The 23661-nt window shown below is 62.8% G+C and overlaps 1 protein-coding gene across 1 annotated transcript in view; it reads right to left on the bottom strand.

The window, feature by feature from the left end:
* Adgrb1 (adhesion G protein-coupled receptor B1) overlaps positions 1–23661 on the bottom strand; it is a 64428-nt gene that overhangs the window by 29621 nt on the left and 11146 nt on the right. The window contains 14 exon segments of the mRNA XM_048802411.1: positions 12622–12686; positions 13830–13873; positions 14925–15027; positions 15197–15272; positions 15765–15908; positions 19656–19764; positions 20270–20338; positions 20538–20732; positions 20887–20993; positions 22280–22381; positions 22522–22686; positions 23015–23179; positions 23370–23534; positions 23620–23661. Of these exon segments, the coding sequence (XP_048658368.1) occupies positions 12622–12686; positions 13830–13873; positions 14925–15027; positions 15197–15272; positions 15765–15908; positions 19656–19764; positions 20270–20338; positions 20538–20732; positions 20887–20993; positions 22280–22381; positions 22522–22686; positions 23015–23179; positions 23370–23534; positions 23620–23661 (1551 nt within the window).

The following is a 23661-nucleotide window of genomic DNA, read 5'->3' as shown; positions in this document are numbered from 1 at the left end:
GTCGGCGAGGGGCCGCTCCAGAGCGCCCCGGCCCCAAGGCCTAGGGCGCCCGCAGGATCTGGTGACCTTGGGACTGCCTCGTCCCCGCAGCCACCTCTCCCAGGCCTAGTCCCCCTGGTGTCCACCGCTCATCTCGGAACTCAGCCTTCCTGCCGAGAGGTGGCCCACAGCTGGAAGCTCCCCTCTGGATCAGATCGGCCCCTGTTTCTCTAGGCCTGCCCTGCCCTGTTTTCATTTAAGCAAAGGGCTTGACAGGTTCTTGTGCACCACCAGGAACGGAACTGTCCACAAATCACACCCCTTATCCCTTCTCATGCTCCCGGAGCCACTTTCCCACAGCCTTCCTGGTAGCCCTCTGTCCAGCCCCCCAGCACCCAACCCTCACACCTTGGCCTGGGCTAAGCCCCTGTCCTGACCCCAAGGCTCTGCCCAGCAGGTGAAGGGGATGGGATGCACCCTGAGAATTTGAGGTTGCCAGAGCTGCAGCAGGGGGTCATCTGAACCCAGCGCAGAGAAAGGCCTCAGCCCTCCCCAAGTCACTCCAATCCAGGACTTGCACCGGGGCTTCAGAAGACAACCCAGGGTCTTCTCCCTGCCAGGAGGTCTTCCAGCCAGCTGCAACTTCAACCCATTGCCACCCAGCAGTGATGGGGCTACAGGTGCTTTCCAATCTCAGGGGGTCTCTAGCCCACCCCTACTATACCAATGAGGACTTCAAAGCCCAGACCCCAAAGGGACCTGACCAGTTACACTGTGGACCAATGCTCTGTCCAGCTACTCTTCCCCAGAGGATTCCAGAGAACTACGCAAGTGGGTGTGCGTACCCAGAGAGTGCTCCTCAGACACCTGGCTCTCAATCAACCCCGCACCTAGGCTGCACCCTTGCTGCATGGCCTTGAGAGGTTGCCTAATGCCCCTGGCCTCGGTTTCCTCATCTCTAAAGTAGGGGTTGGACATGCCTGAGTGTATGCTGGTGGATGGCAGTTCTGGGCATCTGAGAGTCCTGAGCTGTGCCCATCAGCTCTGGGTGGCTGCACCTTGCTCCTTTCCTATTGCTAGCAGTCGAGGGAAGCAGCAGCAGGACCTCTGAGATTTAGGCACTGGAGAAGGGACATGCTCTGAGTGGGCAGAGGACCCCCAAGGATGAGGACATCCCTAGCATCCACTTTTCTCTGAGGCTCAGAAGGAAGGATTTGCTCCAGAGAAACAAAACAGTGTCTTCAAGTCAGAGGCAGCTCAAGGTGGGGAGGAGGGCCCGGGAGTTAGCCTTGGGCTCTACAGGGTTAAGTCTGGGCTGTGTGGCCCCTCCCCTCTCTGGCCTGCCTGCTCACCCTGAAAGGCCATGTGGAAGGCCAAGTTCCGGGGCAGCGTTTGGAGGCCAGAGGCTCCTTTGTCTGAGGACCTCTCTGTTCCTAGAAGAATGCTGATGTATAAGCTGTGAAAGGCCTGGACCTGGAGGCTCTTTGGCTCCAGGGACAACTCTGTCTGAGCTTTGGGGCCTCTGGCCCCAAAAGGTAGCCTCAGCACTGACCCTAGGCCCCCAGGCTCCGGGATGGAGGCCAAGGAGCTGGCCTGCTCAAAGCAGCCTCACCCCTGGCCTGCTGCCCTGATGCGCAACACAAGATGCCCCTAAGAAGTCCTCTCTCCTTGAGAAAAGCGCACGTCCTGCTGACCACTGAATGGACAGGATCAGAGAGTACGAAGGAGAAAGGAGGGAGCAGAGTCCCTGGAAATCCTGGAGCTCTGAGTGGCACCCCAGGTCCTGCACCCCTGCCAGAGGTTTCCCAAGGTCACACTCAGACATGTCAGCCATGGCCCCCTTGCCAGCTCCCTCCACCCCCCACCACTTCCAAGCAGGAGCCACTGAGCCCCTAGCGTCTGCGATGGTGAGGCAACAGTCCCAGACCTGGGGGGGCGGATCAGACACAGCCAGCCAGCACAGGAGACAGCCAGGTGCTGTGCTTCAGGTTTTGTGGTGGCCGCTAGGCCTGTCCAGAGCAGTCTGTGGCTGCTCTTAGGGTAGGACTCTGGCCAGCCAATGTCGAGTTCAAGTCCCTGTTCTGCTGTGCACAGCCCAGGTCTGGGCACTAGCCAGCCCTCCTGCTTGGACTCCAGGCCGCCTGGCCTGCCTGAGGACTTTGAGAGGACGGCACCCTGAGGCAGTGGGGAGCTGGACTGCCTGGGTCGCAGCCCACAAGCTCCCAGCTGCACTGGTGGGTCCACAGCCTGGGAACCGTGCTTGGCCCAGGGCCTCCACTGGCATCGAAGAAATGCTGCCCACCCTACAGTGCAGACCATGGAGGGCAGAGGAGGCATTTGTCCCCACCCCCGTCCAGGAGATGGTCAGGGGCTGAGCACTCTGTAAGCTGCATGGACCCAGAGCAGGGGCGCTGAGGTCCAAGCAGACCCTGCAGGACAGCCCTGTGCCCCGCCCTCAGCCTCTCACACCCCCAGAGCAGGTCCAGCAACGTGCACCAGGGAAGCAGCCACAGTCTCCCACATGCAGCTCCAGGACAGGCCCATCTCTGGGCCCTCTCTGCCCCCGGAACGATGGCCTCGCTCGGCACAGAGGCTCTCCATGCACCCACTGTGGGCAACGTCGTAGATAAAGAAACCGCCACTCCGAGAAGGGCCAGTCGTCCAAGGCCACACAGCGAGGCCACAGTGAGGCCTAGATTCCAGGTCCCATGCGTCGCCCACCCAGGGCGCATCCCTGAGCCCTGGTCAACAGATGGGAAAGCCACCCTTAAGAGTGACCTGGAATCTGGACAGAGGGGTGACCTGACCCAGGCCCATCTAAGCTGGGAAAAGAACTTGGTCCATGAAGGCCTCTCAGGAGTTACCCACATCTTCCCTGCAGTGCTGGACCTCAGCTGAGGACAGAGGTGGGGGTGGACATGAGGGCCTTCACGTGCATCTTAAGACACACATCCACCTGAGGAAGGTCAGAAGCCATCAGCCTGCCTCTTTTCAACAGAATCTGTTTCTCAAAAGCTGGAAGCTCTTCCCTAAGTCTGACTGAAATCCTTCCTGCTCTAGGGGCACCAGTTCCCATCCCCGCAACACAGGCAGGTCATCCCTCTCGTGCACACAGCGGCTGCTTCCACATGTGGGAGACCATTGGCCACCTCTTCTCTGAGCTACAGAGACTTGTAGTATCTGGGTCATGGAGCCAAGTCCCCCCTCCTGGGCCCAGGCCTGAGGAATCTGGGTCACACCCGCTTCCCCTCAGCGGGTCTAGGACCAGAAAAGGAGCTGGGGCTGCTGTGGCCCTGGCCCTGGCCCTGGCCTCCACCTGCTCTCCCCCAGGCCTCCCCACACCGTATGTCCTGTGCTTCAAACCTCACGAGTCAGAGGCCACGCTGCTCCCAGGGACCCAAGCCCCCTCATCTGACCTTCTCTCCAGCCACCGTCCGGCTGAGAACCTGGCACCCTTCAGCCCATCCGCCCAGCAGTCTTCTCCAAACCCAGTGGAGGCCACAGCTCCCAGCATGGCCCTAACCCGTGAGACCCCATCCTCATTTACCCCAGCCCCCAGGGCAGGTCCACAACCTCCTCCCAATGTTTCAGGTGAGGGTGGCTCAGAGAGGGTGCTGCCCGCTGGCCAGGGGAGAGGGTTGACCCTTTGCCTCTGCTCAAGCATCTGCCCACAAGGCACCTCCCAGAGGGCCCAGGCAGGCAGGGGACAAGGCCGTGGGAGACTGAGAGGATCACCACGGCTGGCCAGTCAGCCCAGGGGCACCCCTGCTTGCCCAGTCCCTGGCGATCCCACTGCAGCCCCAGAAAGCAAGTGGGCAGCAACACCTGACCTCCATCCTTGGGCGTAACCCTCCCCCTCAGCCCTTGGGGCTCGGCTGCCACCTGTGCAGTGGCACGCACCCTGCCTGAACTTGGGGCGTGGGGCAGCACACGGGGCTCATGCGCAAGAGACCTTGGGGCCAGGAACACAGAGGGTGCACTGAGAGCCAGCACCCACCCACCCACCAAGCCAGGGCCTGGGCTACATCATGACGCTCTGGCCGGCCCACGGAGCAGGTGCTATTATGAGACGGCACACTGTCAGGGTCCCCTTGGATTTGATGGGCTAATTCACACTCCAGTGTGAATGACTCATGGGGTGCCCTCCCACACGGCAGAGAGAAGCCAGGAGTGGGCACGGGCACCCAGCAGGGGACCGCAGTGTTTGGGCAGGCAGTGGGAAGGGTGCCTCTGCTGGCAGGGCCTTCGGGGAGCCCTGGCCTTCAAGATCCTTCCTGAGCACGCCTCCTCCCGTGCCCCTGGCATCAGCCCCCTGCTCTGTCTCCACTCTATACCCCCATTCTGCCAACTCGCGCATCGGAGCGCCCCTCCCAAGCCTGCCCACTGCTGACCCAGATAGAGGCTGCTGTCACCTCCCCCCAGAAGCCTGCCTGGATGACCAGGCCTGCACCCTTGCTCTGAGTCCCCCCTGCTGCGTGTGGCCCCCTCGGTCCTGAACCTTGCTTGGACAGGCCAGCCCACTGGAGGCCCGGTGTGCCCAGGCATGCCCAGAACGAGCTGGGGTGGCTGGCCTGCCTGGGCTCTCTCCCACCTCCAGGCCTGGTCAGTCTGGGCCTCAGGGCCTCTGTGTGCAGCCGCCCTCCCCCCCCCCCGCCTCCTGCAGGAGCCCTCCCACACCACGCCCAGCCCCCTCCCCTCTGGCTCAAGGCCTGGTCCTAAGGAGACCTTTGCCAGTGACCTCTAACCCTGAGGTCTGGACCCCTGTGGGACCTGGGTGGCTTCCAGTGTGGCTGCCAGGTGAGACTCACGCGTCCTCGGGCCTCATGCCCTTCCATGGACCTGGTGCTCAGGGCCTTTCCCAGTGCTGGCTGTATCTGGACTTCTCCCAGCACCACAGACTGTGACCAGGCCTCCAGGGCTTCTCATGTCCCCACCATGCCAGATGCCGATCTCCCAATTCCTGCCAGGCGCCAGCTGCTCTGAGTCAGACCTGTCCCGGGGCTGGAACCCCTCCACACTGGGTCCAGTGGCTCTCCTCCTGACCCACCCACCCAGGCAGGGCGCAGAGCCCAGGCCAGGGGGCCAGGCAGAGCAAGGCTGTGGAAAAGCCTGGGCACTGGGCTTCCCGGCCCAGAAAGAGAGCAGTCTGGACCAGGGAGCTGGGTCCTGCCACCCCACTCCCCTGCTGGGTCTCCAGCCCGTCTGGCTCCGCCTCACTCCGACTCGCACCTGCTGCCCTGGTCCCATCCGTTCTACCTGCTTGTCACCTGCCCCTGCTGGCAGGGCCAGTGACCAGACAGCCACACCCCGTCATGCTTCGGCCCCTAGTCCCCAGCTGGAAGGTCAAGGGGTACGTTGACTCACTCAGTAAGTACGTCCTGGCCTGGCCTGTGCCAGAGCACGGGATGTGGGGCACCCCCACAGGACACCCCTGGCTCCAGCCCATCTTCACCAGTAGCCCACCTTGCCTCCTCCAGGGTGCCCTCCCAGACCGCAGCGTGCCGGAGCGCTTCCTCTGCTTTCCACTGACTCTCCCACCGGCCTGGCCCATGTGGACATGTCTGCTGCAATTTGACTCATTAGCTGTGCCATGGGTGTGTCCTGCTTTGCACGGGGGGTGTGCAGCCGCAAACTCCCCTGGACTGAGCCTACCTCCGACATCTGTGTTCCAATTTCTACTCTCACAGCCACCACTGAAACCACTACCAGATACATCAACGATGACGTCAACAGTGCAATTACTACCACCACTCTCACCACCACCCCTATCACGTCAACACCTCTGTCATCGTCACCACCACATCACCACCATCATCACATTATCAACACCTCCACCATCATCACCACCACCACCACTATGTTACCAATACCTCCACCACCATCACACCACCACCACCATCACCACCACCATCACATTATCAACACCTCCACCACCACTGCCACCATCAACATCATCACCATCATAGTATTAACAATAGTATCACCATTGTCACCACCATCACACCATTACATTATCAACAACACCACCATTATTACCACCATCACCACTACCAAAGGCATCTTCAAAATTAACACAAATAAATAACACTATCTCCTTCACTATCACCATCAATAACTACACCATCATCAATGGTAACCCATCATAAATAACATCATTACTCCACAGTCACCACCACTAGCAACTCACCAACATCACCAATACCAGTCGTTACCACTGTGTCACCACTACCAACACCACCACCACCGTTGGTGACAACAGCGTCATCACATTGACAGCACCATCATCATCACCACCACCACACATCAGCAGCAGGCCAACGGCAGCAGCGTGCCACCACCACCGTCACACCAACAACCCTCCCTGCCCCCCGCCATCGCACCGCCCACACCACGGCAGCATCATCGTGTAATCAGAAGCAATGCCGTCCCCACCATCACCACCAACTCATACAAGAGTCACCAGCACTGTGACCGTCACTACCTCCCATAGCATCTGCAGCACAATCATTACCACTGCCACCACCATGACTGTCCCTCCCAAGGACACAATTACCACCTGTTCCCCCATGGTCAGCACATCACCTCCACCATGAGTAACATCACATGAACTCATCATCACCACTACTGTCACCTCAGCAGGTCCAGCGTCGTGACTGTCACAAGGATGGATCCTAGTGTGGCAACCATCATCACCAGCATTCAGGTCTGTGGGTCCCCGTCATGCCCCTGGCAGTGTGGGTAGGCCCAGCTCTGCAGGAAGTCCCACCATCGTCCTCACCGTGTCCTGCCTGCGGTCTGCCTGTCTGGGCTGGCCGAGAGGAGATGCCGCAGGAGGCTGGCCCTCTCCTTCCACATCCCACCCCAAGGCCAGACAGTTCCCTCACATGCATCTAAAAGAGGGTGGGGACATGGGCAGGGGCTGTCCAGGAGTCCAGGCCCACAAGGGCCCTGCCTCCTGGCTCCCACCTCTGGGCCTTTGCATATGCTGAACTTTGTAGCGCTGCACCCTACTCCCAAGTGGGCTCTTCTTACCCCTCCCAGTCATCCCAGCTCCCACCCACCCCTTGTGTCCTCTGAGAAGTCCCCAGCATGCTGTCCAACATGGAGGCAGCCCTGTCTACAGAGGAGAGACCAAGACCCAAGGTGGAGGCCAGCTTGCCCATGGTCCCCTAGTAAGGAGCAGGGCCAGCATTTGGGACTTGGCCGTCCTGCCCCCTGGCACCGTCTTGGGGGTGGACAGGAAGTGTCTAGGTGGAAGACCCAGCACGAGGGCAGGAGGAGTGGGCCTGGAGAGCAGGCCCTGGGAGATGGGGAGGGAGGCTCTTCTGCTGCCACCCCGTCCCTCCTCCAGTGTGAAGCACCTCCCAGCCACACCTCATGGGGACTGCCACAGGCCAGACGCAGAGGCTGGGCTTTTTCTAGAAAGAGAAAGGAGTTGGGGAGGGGGCGGTGAGGGAGAGGGCCGCAGGGGAAAAGTGGACAGGGGGAGGAGGGAGGAGGGGACAGAGGAGGAGTGTGCAGTGGGGAGGGCACGGGGGAGGGAAGTGGGCAGCTCCGGCCTGCTGGCAGCCAGCAGTCTGCACTTGTCTCAGAGGCGCCAGGCTGGGGCGAGTGGCACCTCCCTGGACTGGGCAGTGCAGACACTGTCCCTTTTGCTACACTGGCCCTGGAGGGGGTGCTCCGGCCCTAAGGAGACAGGCCTGGGCTTGCAGAGCTGACGTGGACAGTCACAGACCCTGAGCTGGGGGCCCAGCTATCAGACACCCTGTGTCCCTCTTGGCTCGGCACCACCTGGTCTTCCCTGCACAGGGCCCCTACCCACGGAGGTGTGGCTCCCCAGGGGTGGGCATCCTGCTATCCTGTCCAGTGGGTGGCACGTAGGGGCACCAGGAGGCAAGCCCCATGTGCTTGGGGAGTGAGTGAAAGAATGAACAGTGAGTGGGCCCCCCATGCCCAGAGGGGCCCTTCAGATGAGCCCACTCCCACTCCTGCCCACCAGGAGACCATGTGGACGTGCCTGAGCCCTGTCCTCTGGGGGACAAACTGGGAGCAGTCCCATGGACTGACTGTGGATTGGGGTTGACACTTGGAGAGAGGGACGCGGTAGGGTGTAGGAAGATGAAGCCTGGGGGAGAAGAGGGCCCAGGGCAGGCACAGGAAGGCCAGGCAGGGCAAGGCCAGGCAGCAAGAGTCCTGCCCCAGCTATGGACCTCCGGAGCCTCAGACACTGCCTCAGCCAGGGCTGCCAGCCTGCCAGGCAGCAGGCACTCGTGAGCAGCCTTTAGCCGGGGTGCCTGTCCCTGTCCAGTCCCTCCAGCTCTCCAGCCTGCCCCAGCCCTTCCACAGCAAGGAGAATGCAGCGAGAACCAGCTCCCAGCAGCCTCCACCAGCTCAGAGGCCCAGGACCACTAGAGGGAGACTGCAGAGATGGACAGGGAAGGAGCTGGGCTGGGGCAGAGGCCAGCCAAGGTGGTCTCACTGAGTGGCACTCCATCCCTCCTGGTCCCTAGCCCCACCTGGTGGGGGAAGCCAAGCACATCCTCTCCTCCCCTCTCCCCGGCTCGCCACCGTGTGGAGGCCCTTCCCAGGCTACCAAAGAGGCCTCTGTGCCGGGTCCGTCCCCACCCTTGCCCCCCTCTACTGCCTCCTCTGCCCCATCAGGAACCAGCCGGCGTGGGAGAAATCAGGCTTGGAAACGGCTGTCGACAGCTACCTGGGGACCCTGCCAAGTCTGCCTTCCGCTCGCCCCCGCCTGCCCCCTCACTGCCCTCTCCCAGGGAACCAGGACAGCAGGGGAGGGGCCAGGCTCTTAAAGGGACCAGGATGCTCACGGGCAGGGATCCTGGAAGGGTCCCTCTGGACAGTGCCCCTGGCCTGGACCCTCTGCCAGGCAGGTGAGGTCTAGGCAGGAGTGGGAAGGGCACAGATCCACAGGGTGACGGCAGCTCTGGGCTTGCCCCTGGGCTCTGGGGTCTCAGTCTCTGCATCTGTAAAACTGGCTAATGCAGGACCAGCAGGCAGACAGACAAACAGGGAGGACCTAGTGTGTCTGGATCAGGGTCAGGCTCGGGAAGGAGCAGGTGTGGCACAGACCATACCCTCTGCCAGCCCAGCCCGTCTGCTCTGCCCCCCAGGTCCCGGGAGGCCTGTGACAGAACAGGAGGCTCCGAGTTAGGGAGCCTCCCAGCCCAGGACACAGGAGCCTACTGCAGGGCTTCTCAGAGCCTTCAAGTCCATGTGTGCATGGCCAGGAGCAGACAGGGGGACCTGGCCCCTCCCACAGCCCTCCCAGGGGCTGCATCTGGCAGAACAGCCCAGACATGCTGGTGAATCACCATGAGGCCCTCAGGCCGCTGCCCTGGCCAGAAAAAGCCCTCACGCCGGGCCTCAGTTGAACCACTTTTCAAGAGGAGAGCAGACGGTCCCGGAGGATCTTGCCGGCTCTGACTTCTATGTTCTGCAAAATTCTGGATTTTTAAAGGGTTTAAAAGACTGCAAGATCCTTGGAACATGTCTGTGTGAAGCTCGCAGGGAGCTGTCCTTTCAGCACCAGGAGCAGGACTCCCAAGGCTGCCGGCCTCCACCAGCTCCACCTGCCTGTCCTGGGGCCACCCACGGCTCCACTTGGTCTGCAATAGGCTGATTAGTGTCCCCGCGTTATACGGCCACACCCTGACCCCAGCCCCTGTGGGTGTGGCCTGGTTTCCATGCAGGGCCTTTGCAGGGGTAGCTGGGTTAAGGGTCTAGAGAGGAATCATACTGAGCTCAAGGAAGGCCACAGATCCAGGGGCTGATGTCCTCACAAGAAGAGGGAGGACACGGACACAGAGGGGAGACTGCCACAAACAGGGACATCAGGACCCCTAAGAGCCCAGAGCAGAGAGAGGGAGGAAGGAGCTCCCCCTAGCCTCGAAGGGAGGTGGCCCTGCCCAGGCTGCGGTCAGAACCCGGCCTCCCGAGCTGGGGGAGGGAGAACAGACTGTTGCTGTCTGAAGCCACCCGTCTGTGGGAATTTGGGTCATCTGTCAGGCAGCCCTAGGAGACTGACAGCTCCTTCCCCAGCTCCCCACTGTCTCCCAGCCGACTCCCACCTGCCCCGTCCGTGCACCCATGCACCATCCACAGCCCACCTGCCCTCCTTCCTGGTCATCGCCCGTCATTCACTCAGACACCTGACTCTTCCTCCACCAGCTGTCCAGGGATCGCCCTGTGCTCCTGAGCCTCCACCTTCATGCCCACTGCCCAGGGCTGCCACCAGGGACGCGCCCACCCCTCGGTCCTGCTCCTGCTCCTGGTCTTCCAGCCACCACTTGCTAAGAAACCATTATTCGTCCTTAAGAGGCAGCCCCACCTCTGGGGTACTGATAGGCTTTACGTGGCTGCCACTGCCCCTGTCAAACTCACATGACTGGGGGACGGTAAGGGGGTGTACGACAGCGTGAGTGGCCTCCTCTGGCTTAGACCATTGGGCACTCTGCAAGGACCCCCTTGCTCCCTGTCTCCCACCCAGAACTGCCACTGCCAGGCTCTTGTGGCACTGGCCAGGCTGGAGCAGGGGTGTGGGAGAGCGGTAGCCCCTGGGCTGTGCTGCCAGGCCAGGGCTGCAGACCGGGTGATCCAGGATACTGCACCCAGGAAGGTGGGTTATGAAGGGCAGCAGGGACTCCAGGGTCTCCTAGGCCCAGTTTTTGCAGCCTGCTGTGTTTTTGCAGGGAATTGCTGAGCCCTGTGTGCCGGGAATGTGTGAGGCTCAGTGTGTGTCTAGGGTCAGGGCTCATGTGTGATCAGGGTCAAGGCTCAGTGTGTGAACAGGTTCAAGGCTCATGTGTGATCAGGGTCAAGGCTCAGTGTGTGTCTAGGGTCAGGCTCAGTGTGTGTGCAGGGTCAGGCTCAGTGTGTGTCTAGGGTCAGGGCTCAGTGTGTGTGCAGGGTCAGGGCTCATGTGTGATCAGGGTCAGGCTCAGTGTGTGTGCAGGGTCAGTCTCAGTGTGTGTCCAGGGTCAGGGCTCATGTGTGATCAGGGTTAATGCTCAGTGTGTGTCTAGGGTCAGGACTCATGTGTGATCAGGGTCAGGCTCAGTGTGTGTCTAGGGTCAGGCTCAGTGTGTGATCAGGGTCAGGTTCAGTGTGTGTCTAGGGTCAGGGCTCATGTGTGATCAGGGTCAATGCTCAGTGTGTGTCTAGGGTCAGGCTCAGTGTGTGATCAGGGTCAAGGCTCAGTGTGTGTCTAGGGTCAGGGCTCATGTGTGATCAGGGTCAAGGCTCAGTGTGTGTCTAGGGTCAGGCTCAGTGTGTGTCCAGGTCTAAGGCTCATGTGTGATCAGGGTCAATGCTCAGTGTGTGTCTAGGGTCAGGCTCAGTGTGTGATCAGGGTCAGGCTCAGTGTGTGATCAGGGTCAGGCTCAGTGTGTGAATAGGGTTAGGGCTCAGTGTGTGGCCAGTTAAAGGTTCTGCCTGATTTGGGATCTGGGCTGTGAGTAAGGTCAGGGTTTGGATAGGATCCTCATCTTTATGGGTCTGAGAGGTCCCTTTGACGCTGGTGGTCACAGATGTGCACCCTGTGCACCCTGTGCAAGCCTTCCCTGCGCACAGCATTCCTCCCAGGCCCTTGGGCTCCTCCTGTGTGTACCACGACACAGGCACACACTGGCACAGACCCCATCTGCTCTCTGGTGCCCAGGGACAGGAGTGGCCGACAGGTGAGGTGGGTCAGGGGAAAATGCATTTGGATCCTGCCCCCTCCTGGCCAGCCTCCAGCCCTCCCTCTTAGACTCTGCTGTCCCATGCTGGGACAGAGGCCTGTCACCCTGAGTCTCTGCTGGACCACAAGCCTCACAGAGCCCCGATGCTCAGTGACGGTGCACAGAGGGCAGGCCCAGCTGGGAGAGGCTACACACAGCCACCTGGGCACCCTCCTCTTGTTGCTGACGCCCAGACCTGTGATGGCCTAGTTCTCTGGTGCCTGGGGGTACAGCCCACCTGGGGTGGTGGGCAAATCATAGCATCCCTCCACAGCTGCAAGAGAAGGAGCAGGCAGAGGCCACGCCAATGCCCAGCGTCCCAGAGGCTTGACCGTGGTTCTCTTGCTGCTCACACTCCTGCCCTGAAGCAAGCAGACTCCAGCCACAGGAAGCGGGGCTGAGGTTCCTGGGGAGGATCTGCCCAAAGCTGCCCAGCAGGTCCTCCTTGGCCACCTTGGGTCAGGGTGTCTTTTACTCAGACCTGAACTGTCAGAAACGTGGGCATGGCTGTCCTGCAGGCCACTGGTTTCCAGTGCACTAGTGGAAAGCAGGAAGGCTCCGTCCCAGGCGGGCCAGCCTGGAGGGCAGGCAGGTGTCCCGGAGCCGCAGCAGGTGGTGGGTGAGCAGCCCTGAGGGAGGGTTCTGGCTCGGGGCAGGGCTTGGGCCAGTGTCAGGGGCAGACAGGAGGGGCCTGCAGCAGCAGCACCATCTCCACCCCCAAAACTTCACCAAGTCCAAAGGTGGCCACCTGGGGACTGAAAGCATAGGGATACCTTTCTTTATCTTTTCCTGACACCTTCTTTTTCACAAAGAGCTTATGCCACTTGGAAAACCCAAAGAAAGCTATCCGACAGCAACCAGGGTTGGTGGCTTCCCAAGCTGTCAGGTGTCACAGCTCAGCTTCCAGATCCTCGCAGGAAAGACCAGAGGAGCCGGGTGCAGGCAGGTGAGGTAGCGTGCCTGGCCCTGCACACACACCCGGCACAGGGCCTTTGCACAGTTGTTCTTCTGTCACAATGCTGTTCCCAAACGCCCCTCTGCCACAGACCCTTCTGCTTCACGTTTTGGCAGATGGTGTGACTCAACATCTTACACTGGCCTGTTTACTCCCCTGGGCCTCCCCCCTGGGGACAGGAGGAAGCTGAGGGCTGGGACCTCGTACAGCAGTGACCCAGCAGTGGTCCTGGAGGTCAGAAGGTGGGCAGGTGGGTAGACAACTTCCCATCCCCCATCAGCTTCCATCAGTCCCCCAACAGCCCCACCACGGCCTCCCCTCTGCCGATGCCCATCCTGTCTGCCCTTCCCGGCTCTCCGTGCCCTGCAAACTGCAGGCTGAGGCTGTGGTTGTGCCTCCCTGACGCCCTTCCTCTCCCCACCAGCCACTCAGGACTTGCGTGTCCAGCCACAGCATGAAGGACGGCTGCATGTACGGCCAGCCCCTGGGGGTGGGCTGAGCGCACTACACGCTGCTCGGCCTGGGGAAGGGGTGCGGGCAGCGCCAGCCACAGCTCCAGATCGCACCGTCCCCGGTGCACACTGAGTCCTGTGGGCCCAGCGCCAAGCCCTCTCTGTCCTGCTCCTGAGACTGCATCTCCAGGCTCTGGAGAGCACTCTTCTGGCCCTGCACACACGTCCTCTGACCCGCCTCGGCCCCTGCCCCCGTGAGTGATGGCCATCTCTGCCCAGCAGTGCCAGGCCTGGCACAACCTCCAGCCTCTGCTTCTGCAGGGGCCAAGCTCGGCTGCTGTCTACAGAGTGGTCGACGAGGGTCTGAGCACCAGGCCATGGCCGTACCCACACTGCAGGGGACCCCGGGGCCGCGCCCCTCCCCGTCGCTTGCATTCTCCCTGGGCTGCGTATCAGCAGTCCTGGCTTCCCAGCACCTGGCGCCCACCCCCACACTAGCACCAGGACTTGGCCCGCTCTGGGCACAGGGAGGCTCAGGTGCCCCTCCTCCCTGGGAAGGGGGCGGGGGCGGCCTGGGCAGGGAGCAGCAGAGGACCATGAAAGAACACAGGTGGACAGGGGATGGCGACCCCCCAACCTAAAACCTCACTCCAGTGAGTCCCCCAGCCCTCCAGCCCCAAGGCCACCAAGCCCAGAACTTACACATCTGTCTCATCCCACAGGATACAGGTCTGGTTGGTGGTGCCCTGGGGGAGAAGAGGGGAGTCAGGGCCACTGCCCCCTCCAGAGGGCCACTGCCTGATCCACCCGAGGGTGTGCTGGGCATCCTGCCCGTGAGGTTACCCAACAGACTGCGTTTCACAGGGAAGAAGCTGAGACCCAGAGCAGAGATGGGACTGGCCCAAGGTCACTGTGTCTGGCTTGGCCCCACCTACCCACCCAGTGTGGCTTTGGACAGCTGGCTCCCTTGAGCCCAGGTCAGGTGCTCAGTCCTTACCTAGCCCTTTCTGTTGATCATTTGATAAGGGAACGAAGGCACAGAGAGGCTGAGCAGACCCCAGTGTCACACAGCTGGAAAGGACAGGGCTGAGCTCTCCCATGGCTTCCCACAGTCCCAGCCTGGGGCTTAGTGGCTGACACTGCCCTATCCTGTGTGGGTGACCTGGGTGACCTGACCCCAGGGTCCTGGCCCTCAGCCCATCCAGAACAGGCCATGGGGCAGCGGGAACTCTGATCCTACCCCCCTGGGGCCTGGGCTCCCTGGAGTCACAGCTGCTCTTCTGGGGCCAGGCACCCCACGGCTCCACCAGGGAGGCAGGGCCTGCCTGTCACACAGCAGCAGCCGCTGGAACCCAGTGCCATCCCAGGTGCCCAGGGAGGAGGTTCTCGGCCCGGGAACTGCAGAGGCCCTCCTGCAGGGCAAGGCCTGCCGTCTGCCCCGAGGCTCCCGCGCAGGAGGCTCCCGCGCAGGCACCCCTCACTCTTCCCAGCTCAAGGGCACCCTCAACATGGAGGGGAGTGGGCTTTCCAGGGGAGTCAGGAACCAGGGAAGGGGAGGCTGGGCCCCACCACAGCCCCCAGCCGTGGCTGACACCTCAGAGCAGCTTGCGGGAGAGGCAAGAGTTCGATTTCAGCACCCCCGTCCAGCTGTGGTGCCACCCCGGGCAAGTCGCCACACCTCTGGGCCAGTGTCCCCAGCTGCACTGGATGATCGCAGCTCACTCTCAGGTGAAGACCCAAGAAACCTGAGCACAGACGTGCAGGGTGTCAGTGGCACGCGGGGGCGGGGGCACTCACGTTGTACATGTGGGCAAACTCGATCTCCAGGGGTGTGAGCAGGGAGCGAGGCGGGGGCTTCACGGTCACCGAGATGACCTTGGAGTTCAGGACTGTGGTGTTCCTGGTGGGAAGCAGCAGAGTCAGGGGCTGTTCTGTAGCCCGGCCTCCCCAGGAGCTGGCCCCTCCACCCCTGCTCCGGGCCTCTGCCCTCCTGGCCCCTCGAGGCCAGCCCACCCGCCCAAGGCTCCCTCACGCCTCCTGTGGAGGGCTCGTCCACCCCACCTGCCCACCTCTGCAGGGCCAGGAAGCTGCCCAGGTTCCGGTATAGCACAGTGCCCACCACGAACACGGAGGTGTCGTCGGCCTCTGGAAGGAAGCACACGGTCACCCCACCCATGCTGCCTGCTGCCCTGGGCCCACTGCCCTGCCCATCTGCAGGCCCTGCCGAGGGAGGCCCTTCCACCCAGAACAGTTCTGGCTGGGACCTGGGGCAACTGCCTGGGTCCCCTGTGGGAGAGGGAGAGCTGCGCCCTCCTGGAGTGACACCGAGGGCTGAAGGGCAGGTGGGACTCGCTTCTCCCCCGGGAATGGGGACCCTTGCCCCCACAAGTCCAGCCAGGCCCCCACCCCGCAGAGAGCTGGTCCACCGGTCACTTAGCTCAGCCCAACCGGGGTTCCAGGTGACCCCCAGGCACTGTCCCCCTGTAGGGGGATGAACTCCAGAGCACCAGGAAGTAACAAGGAAGCAGCCCTGCCCCTCGGGGCAGGGAGCTGGGCCCCAGAGGGACTGCTCAGGTGACAGGTCCTCCAACTCTGGGGCCTGAGTTCCCTAGCAGCCCCTGCCCTGGAGGCCCTCACCTGCCAGCCCTGTGGAGAAGACGCTCTTGGACACAGTCACCCTGTCCTCCGGCACCTTGGCCCAGTCTCCCGTGGCCCGCCAGCCCTTCATGGGGAAGCTGATGTCCGAGGCACTGCTGGCCGGAAGCTTGTGGATACTGAGGACTGGGGCAGGGCAAGGGGACAGGACAGACAGAAGGTCACATGGCCAGAAGCCTCAGCCTGGGGAGCAGGACAATGGCACAGAGATGCCCAGGGCTCTGGGGGCATGGGTCAGCATCCAGCTGCCACCTCCCAGTCCCTGCTGCAGCCCTGGGCACAGGAGCTGCAGATTCCAGCCCCACACACGCTGGCCGCACACGGCTCCACACTCTCAGGCGGGAAAGCCCCCATGGGGTCACAGACGGGGAGCAGAAGGGGCAGCAGGTATGGCCCGAGCCCCAGAGTAAGAACCAAGAGTGGACCCTGCCCAGACTCTGTCCCATGGAGGATCCACAGGTGCCACTCGCCCCTGCCTCCCTCCTGGGACGTGGCCCACTCGCCCCAAGTCTGTGACCTACCCTCCTGCTGTGAGTCCACTGTGCAGGTGGACACCCCCTCTCAGGACACTAAGGAAGGCTGCCACAGTCAACCCAGGCCTCAAGAACACAGCCCCGGGGCGCAGCCTCCCACCCGTCACAACTGCGTCCCTTTCATTCCCACATCCCACCCCAGGCAGCCACTGACTGCGCCCTGGTGTCCCTGAGCCTGGGCGGTCACACAGATGTGGAGTTCGGGGAGCACGAGAACCTCTGGGGCCATCCTAGGGCTCTGGGGCCCCCAAGGCTGCCCCTGCCCTGCCCAGCCCAACCCAGGCCCACCGGGTGCCACTGCTTGGTGGCAGGGCAGTGGGCCCTGTCTGCACACCCTGGCTTCACCTCACTGGCTTGGCCTTGCCCTCCTTGGACTTCTGAGGTCACCCTGGGGACAGAGACAGCCCACCCCCTGTTTCAGAAGGATGCTGCAAGCAAATGACGTCACTCATGAGGCCCCTCCAAGAGCACCTGCCCTGTGCTGGGCACTGGTGTGCAGCCTGAGGGGCAGCAGTGAACAGACAGACCCCTCCTGGGTCAACAGCAGTGGATACGACAGGGCCTGCCGGGCAGTGGGGGAGTCCTCCCGTTGGGGCAGCTCTGGATAGACCTGGTGGCTGAGGAGGGGCACATCCTGGAACACGGAGGAGGAAGAAGAGGCCCTTTGGCTGGAGCCCTTGGGTAAGGGCAGAGGGCAGGGCAGTGAGGCCAACAGGCAGGGTCCAGTCCTGCTGCGGCAGGGAGAAAAAGGGCAAGGGTGCTCCCGGGACCCTTTCAAAGATGGTGCTGTCCAGCAGTGAGCAGCAGGCGAGGCATGCAGGCCAGGGGAGGGGCAACTTCAAGGTTCTGGCCTGGCCAGGGAGTGGGAGCAGGAGCCCCAGCTTGGTGGACATCCAGGCAGCAGGGCCCTGAGCTGGAGCCAGGGAGGGCCAGGCTGCAGGGGGATGCTGGACCCTTGACCTGGACCTGCGGACCCTGTGTGGTTTTAAGGCCTTGAGAAGGTGAGTCACAGGCACGAGAGAGCGTGGGGCAGGAAGGCCCGGAGCCTGGACCCCACCTGTTCAGGTGGGACAGGGACCAGCCAGGGAGGAGTGGACGGTCCAGAGTGGGAGGTGGAAGGGCTGGTTTGATGTCCAGTGGAGAAGGGGGAGAGGAAATGGGGAGGGGAGGTGGCCAGGAGTCCGAAGCCAGGAGCTGCCCAGAACACAGTAGGCACCAAGCTGACCAAAGGGTCTTTTTGTTTGTTTGTTTTGGTGCCAGGGGTTGAACCCAGGGTGCTTCACCAGGGAGCCACACCCCAGCCCTTGTTGTTCTCATTTTGAGACGGGGCCTTGCTGAGATGCTCAGGACCTCACTGAGTTGCTGAGACTGGCTTTGAACTTGCAATCCTCCTGCCTCAGCCCCCCGAGCCAATGGGATTGTATATATGTGCCACCATGCCTTGCTGACCACAGGGTTCTATGGTGGACATCACCAATGACCCTGATGGAGAGCAGAGGACACACACCTGGCTGGGTGGGCACCTGGTAGGTAGGGCGAGTGGAGAAGGTGAAGGAGGCTGGGGTGGGTGGGCCAAGGCAGAACGTCCTCTGTTAGGGCTGCAGTTCTCATGGGCATGCCTGGGTGGGGCCTGGGAGAAGGCGCACCATGGGGGGTACGGGGGCAGCACGTGGAGGACAAAGGTCAGGGTGACAGGCAGGTAGGACCTCATGAGAGAAAGCACTGGGGGCCAGAGGGGCCAGTGGTTCTGTGGGCACGGGACTGACCAAGCTGGGAGCCAGGGCCAGTGACGGGGACAGGCAGCTGCAGTGAGCCGAGGGAAGATGCAGGACTGCCCACAGGAACCGGGGCTGACCGGACCAGGGCATGCCCCGGGGTTAGCGTATGGGGGGCACATGGGTGAAACTGGGTCCCCAAAGGTCCACAGGGTACCAGGAGTTCAGCTACCCCGGGCTCCCCCCTGGGTCCTGGGGTCTGAGCACCTGGATTCCAAGCTGGGAGCAGGTGGAGAGAATGATCTGGAAGGAGCCTTGAGGAGGGAGGAGGGCCTGGCCCACCCCTCCCAGAGTCCCAGGGCTTTGGGAGGAAGCCAGCCCCTGCCCCTGGAGGGACCAGCTGGGTGGTGCTGGGCCACGGGGTGGTGGTTTCTGCTGATGAGTGGGGGGTCCCAAGTGCTCAGGAGATGGGAAGAGGGACAGAAAGGGGTGGGGTGTATGGGGTCTCGGGACGCGTGGGAGGTCCAGGTAATGGTGACTGAGAGGAGGCCAGGGCCTCCCGTGGTGACCAAGGCCTGGCTCTGAATGGCGTAGGCCCGGGGCAGACTGCCAGAGGCAGGTCAGTGCCCCTCCAGGGCATGGGCCGTGGGGGGCGCCCTGGACCAGCACCTCTGTGAAGTGCTGGGCCAGGAGGGGTGAGAGCGCCCTTCCACACCTGTCTCTGGGTGGCCACACAAAAGCCCTGGGCCACCTGTAACTCAGGAAAACACCTCGTGGAAAGCGAAACACCTTGGGACGGTGACGCAGGCTGGGGCCACAGACCGCATTTGACAGGTGGCCTCCCCGAGATGACTGAGCTCTGAGGTCCTGAGCTCCACGCAGAGAGCGAACCAGCATTTGCGCCTCCAGCTTAGGCACCCGCCTGGCCAGGGCAGCTCTGGGGCTGGGGGACCCGTGGGCCCTAGCAAAGCTCAGCCTCGTCACGCCACTGAAGGTGGACCCCAGGGAGGGGACACCTCCTCCTGGGTGCTTCGAGATCACAGCTGGGGCCGGTGCTCCCTCCTGGGTCCCCGTGGGAGGCTCCCTAACCAGGGCTGGGCAGGCTTGGGACCATGACCTAAGACAGGAAGTCAGGGACTAACTAGAGTGATCTGGGTGTCTGCAGAGACAGCGGCTGCTCATCTCCAGGGCGCCCCGCTGATCTCCGTGGCTCTCCACCTCCTGTCCAGACAGACCCCAGGATCATGCCATGTTTAAAAAGGAAACCGAGGCTCAGCCTTCACCATGGAGCCAGGGAAGTTCAGGCCCCTGACAAGGTGCTCTTGGGGCTGCAGGGCAGAGTGGGGCTGGGGCAGGGGGAGCCGGCCCGGGACCCAGGGCTTCAGGCAAGAGGCTGGCTGTGTGCTCCTGGTGGGACTTGGAACCTCCTAGGGTGCCCATCATCAATGCGATGGTCCCAGAGCTCGGAGACAAAAGCCAGCCCAGAACTGGTTCCCGTCCTGGCCAGGAGGGTCGCAGGGGCTGCCTGGCCACTGCTTCTCTATGTAGGTGGGAGACTGAGGCGGAGGGCCAGCAGGGAGCTGCAGGGCAGGACACAGAGGGCTGGCCGAGTGAGGGCGGCTTACCCAGGTTGTCTGTCACCTGGTACGCATCCCTGAAGTCCTTCATGCGGAAGCCAATGACATCCACAAAGTCCTCCACCAACCGGAAGAGCTCCTTGGCGTTGGGGCCCATCTGGGGAAGGCAGCCGGAGCTAGGGGGAGCATGTGCTCCCGGGGGTGACGCCCCCTCCCTCGGCCTCCCCCTCCCCTGGCTGTTCCTTCTTCTTCTGGGTCCTGCCGGTCATTTGCCAGGGACCTCTGGCTTCCACCCCCACTTGCAGCCAGGATTGCTGGGACCCAGAGGGACTGCTGGACTTCAAGGGGTCCGAGGCTGGGGGGCACGTCTCTGGGCCCATGCTAGGTACTGCCCTGGGGACAGGCGCAGAGGCAGACTCAAGGTCGGCCTGTGAGGACAGAAGGCTAGGTGCTCTTGCCCTGTGAGGAAGACCTGCCACCTCCAGGTCCTCTGGCCACACAGCATGAGGTCACCTGGTTCCCGCCTGCCACCAAGCCCACAGGACAAGCTGCTGTCCTTCCCATGAAGAAACTGGCTTCTTCCCAAAGCCGTACACCCACAGGAGGCCCCACCCAGGGCTGGTCTGGGGCCCAGGCGCACAGACTGCCCACACCCTGCATACCAGCTGGGCCTCCTCCCACTTGTCCCTGTTCTCCTCTGCCAGCAGGTTACTGATGATCTGGACAAAGTTCTGGAAATACAAAGGGCCAGTGAGAGAGCAGAAGGCACTGGTGTGTGACCAGGACCTGGCCTGAGGCTCAATCACAGGTTGGGGGTCACAGTCCCAACCGGGGCCAAGGCTGGCGGCTCAGCCTCTAACTGGGGTCCAGGATGGCTCTCCAGCCACTGTCCCAGGCACCCCGCCCCCTGGGTGTCCTCTGACAGCCCACCTGCACATCCCCAGGGGTGGGGCTGTAGTAGGCCCTCCGGAAGATCTCGGTCATGTTCCTTAGGACATCGATGGTGGACAGCAGGTCCCCACTGTAGCTGGTCCCATCCTGGGAGATCTCCACCAGTGTCTGGATGACCTCTGAGACCCCCTCCCCGGGCAGCCCACGTTGAGCCTTAGCCAGGTGCTCCCGGGTCTGGGGAGGATGGAGAGGGCCACTGCTGTCATGTCTAGGCAGGTGCCAGGGGCCTCCCAGGCCTGGAGGGCCCCTGTAACCCCTGCCTCGTGTCCAGAGGGTGGGTGTGTCCTGGGGACAGGCAGAGGAAGCCCTGGGCCAGGGCGGCACTCACCATCATCTGGATGTTGCGATAGTCGATGGAGACGCAGCGGATGTAGGTGGGGGGCTCCCAGTAGGCGATGCCCTCCTCGTCCAGCTCACAGCGCCGCAGGATGAGGCCTGGGGAGACCTTCCCCTTCTCAGGTGGACGTGCACTGCCCAGCACAGGGGTCCCACGCACAGCTCCCGCAGGAGTGGCTCTGCGCCTAACTCTCCACCCCGATACCCAAGGCAGGGCCAGCCCTGTTCCCTTCATGCCACAAACTCTGAGTGCCATTGAGCACTGCCCAGGGTGCCAGGGACCCAGCAGGCACCAAGCCTTCCTGGGCCCACTGCAGGGAGCCAGGGCCTCTCCCAGGCTCCTCCCAGTCCAGAGCCCTGGGGAGCACCGGCACCTGGCCCCCGTCTTTCCTCCACAGGGCGCAGGGCTTTGCTGGCCCAGGACACAGGGCAGCTTCGGGGGCTATCTGGCATTACATCAATGGCCTGGGGCAGAGGTCACTGTCTGATGGCAGGTACCCCAGGAGGTCCTCAGAGGAAGAGGGAGAGCTGACGCACACAAGGAGGTGACAGCCATGTGGGACCATCACAGCCTGTCATCCAACAGGACCACAGGGTGGCCTGAGGCAGCTCCCTGGCCACTGATGTAGATTGGGACCAAAGCAACAGGCCCCAGGGTGCAGTCACCCGCGCGGACAGGCTGGGCAAGGCACCGAGGGGCACTGTGTCCTTCATCTCACTCCTGAGAATTTGCAGTACGCAGCAACAACCAGAGGGGAGGGGAGCAGCAGGCGTGGCCAGCTACCCCTGGCACCCACTGCCCTCCTTGTCCCCAGGACCCCTGTGGAGGACCTCCTAAGGCCTCCGCCACAGGTGAGGAAACAGGTTCCGAGAGCCCCAATGCCATTCAGGGAAGAGGGCAGAGGTGAGGCCCGACCTGAGCCCTGGTTTCCCTGCCTGCTGCCCTCGCACAGAGACTGCAGGAGAGGCGGCCAATACCAGGGTGCAGCCAAGCCCCTTCCCCACGGAGCCCACCCTGCTTTCCGCACCCTCTCTCAGCCACAGCGGCTCCTCGGGGCCCACAGGGTTACCAATGCTGCACTCCCAGGAGCCTTGCTCCTCCCTGCCCTGCAAGCCCAGGTGGGGGCGCTGACTTCACGCGCCTCGGTCTCCCGCCTGTGACCGGGCTGTGGTGACCTCATGGGGGTGTGGAATCACAAAGGGACTCTCACGTTAAGTGCATGGCATGGGTGCTGCCCTGAAAGTGTCCCCACAACGTGGTCCCAAACTCCTGGCCTGTGCTACTGGACATCAGCGTGCACACGGGGCTGCCTAGGCTCTGGGCCTTAGAGTGGAGCCTGGGGGCAACTCTATGGGGGCGTCACAGGAGCCCCCATACCCCTTACCTGTGGCATTGCGCGGACACCGGACTGCAGCCACCTCCCCAGCTGGTGTTTCCTTCCAGACCACAGCTCCAAAGTTGTCCTCGTCACAGATCTCATGTGGCTCTGCCAAGGGGCCAGAGATAGTGAGGGGCTGGGGACCAGGAAGGGGCTGGGAGCTCGCACCCACTGTTCCAACTAGGTCAGCTGCCCAGACCCCCCAAGCCTCTCCCCAAAGCCCAAACACGGTGTGGGAGGGGTCTCACCGGGACATCGATGGGTGCCACACTGCCGGTACTCATCCTGGGGGCCCTGGCAGGCTGCTCCCCCAAAGAAGGGCCCAGAGCAGACACGTTCCCGCCGCTGACTGCCACCACCACACGTGACACTGCAGCTGCCCCAAGAGGCCCAGGCCTGCCACTTGCCGTCCACTGCAAGGGTGGCCAGACAGAAGCACAGACAGTGGGGATAGGAGGGTAAGGGTCAGGGAGCAACAGGGCACAGGGGCACACATGGGGCCACAAGGACACAGAGATGAGAACCCAAGGGGCAGGAGCCACGAGGAGAAAGAAAACCAAGACCAGGGTCCAAGAGACCAGAGACCAGCAAGACGCCGACCACAGAGCTCCCGCACCACGGGGCACGCGCCCGGCCCACTGACTGAGCACCAGCCCCACGGCCACATGCAGGACCACAGCCACCCAGGGGGCCTGGCCTCCCCCGAGGCCTGTCTGCAGGCCTACAGGCCGGGGCCCTGACCTGGACACTGCTGCAGGAAGCAGTCCCGCGTCTCCACCCAGTGGCCCTGGCACTCGGCGCCCCCGTAGGAGGGCCCGTTGCACTCGCGTGTGCGCTGCTGCCGGCCCTGGGAGCAGCTGGCCGAGCAGGTGCTCCAGCTGGACCACTCGTTCCAGTTTCCGTCCACTGCCCGGCCCAGGGGAGGAAGAAGACAGGAAGCCAGCGTGAACACCCAGCACCCCAGGGCTCCACCGGCACCCCGACCCCGCCTGAGCAGTGTGAGGGTCCAGCCTCTGGTCACACTGAGCCAGGTCTGGGCTCCTGGGGTTGGGACGTGCGCCCCTCCTGCCCGCCCCGGGCCCTCCCTCTCACCTACCAGGGCACAGGGCGATGTTGCAGAACTTGGTCTGCTTCTCGGGACCCTCGCAAGGGTTGCCTCCAAACTGGGGGGGCCTGCAGGTGCGCGTGCGGTCCCGGAAGCCGCGGCCGCAGGTGCTGGAGCAAAGGCTCCAGGGTGACCACTCGTCCCAGGCTCCGTGCACTGTTGAGGGACAGAAAGGCGCTGCTGCCCTCTGAGTCGGCGGCACCTGCCCTGCTGCCCACTCGCGCCCCACGGCCGCGCCCACCTGGACACACGGCCGAGTTGTTGCACAGCCGCTGCTCGCGCA

Source organism: Marmota marmota, unplaced genomic scaffold, assembly GCF_001458135.2.
Source record: "Marmota marmota marmota unplaced genomic scaffold, marMar, whole genome shotgun sequence".
Taxonomy (NCBI): Eukaryota; Metazoa; Chordata; class Mammalia; order Rodentia; family Sciuridae; genus Marmota; species Marmota marmota.
Note: the sequence above shows the minus strand (reverse complement) of the source record. Positions and strands in the feature narration are given on the sequence as shown.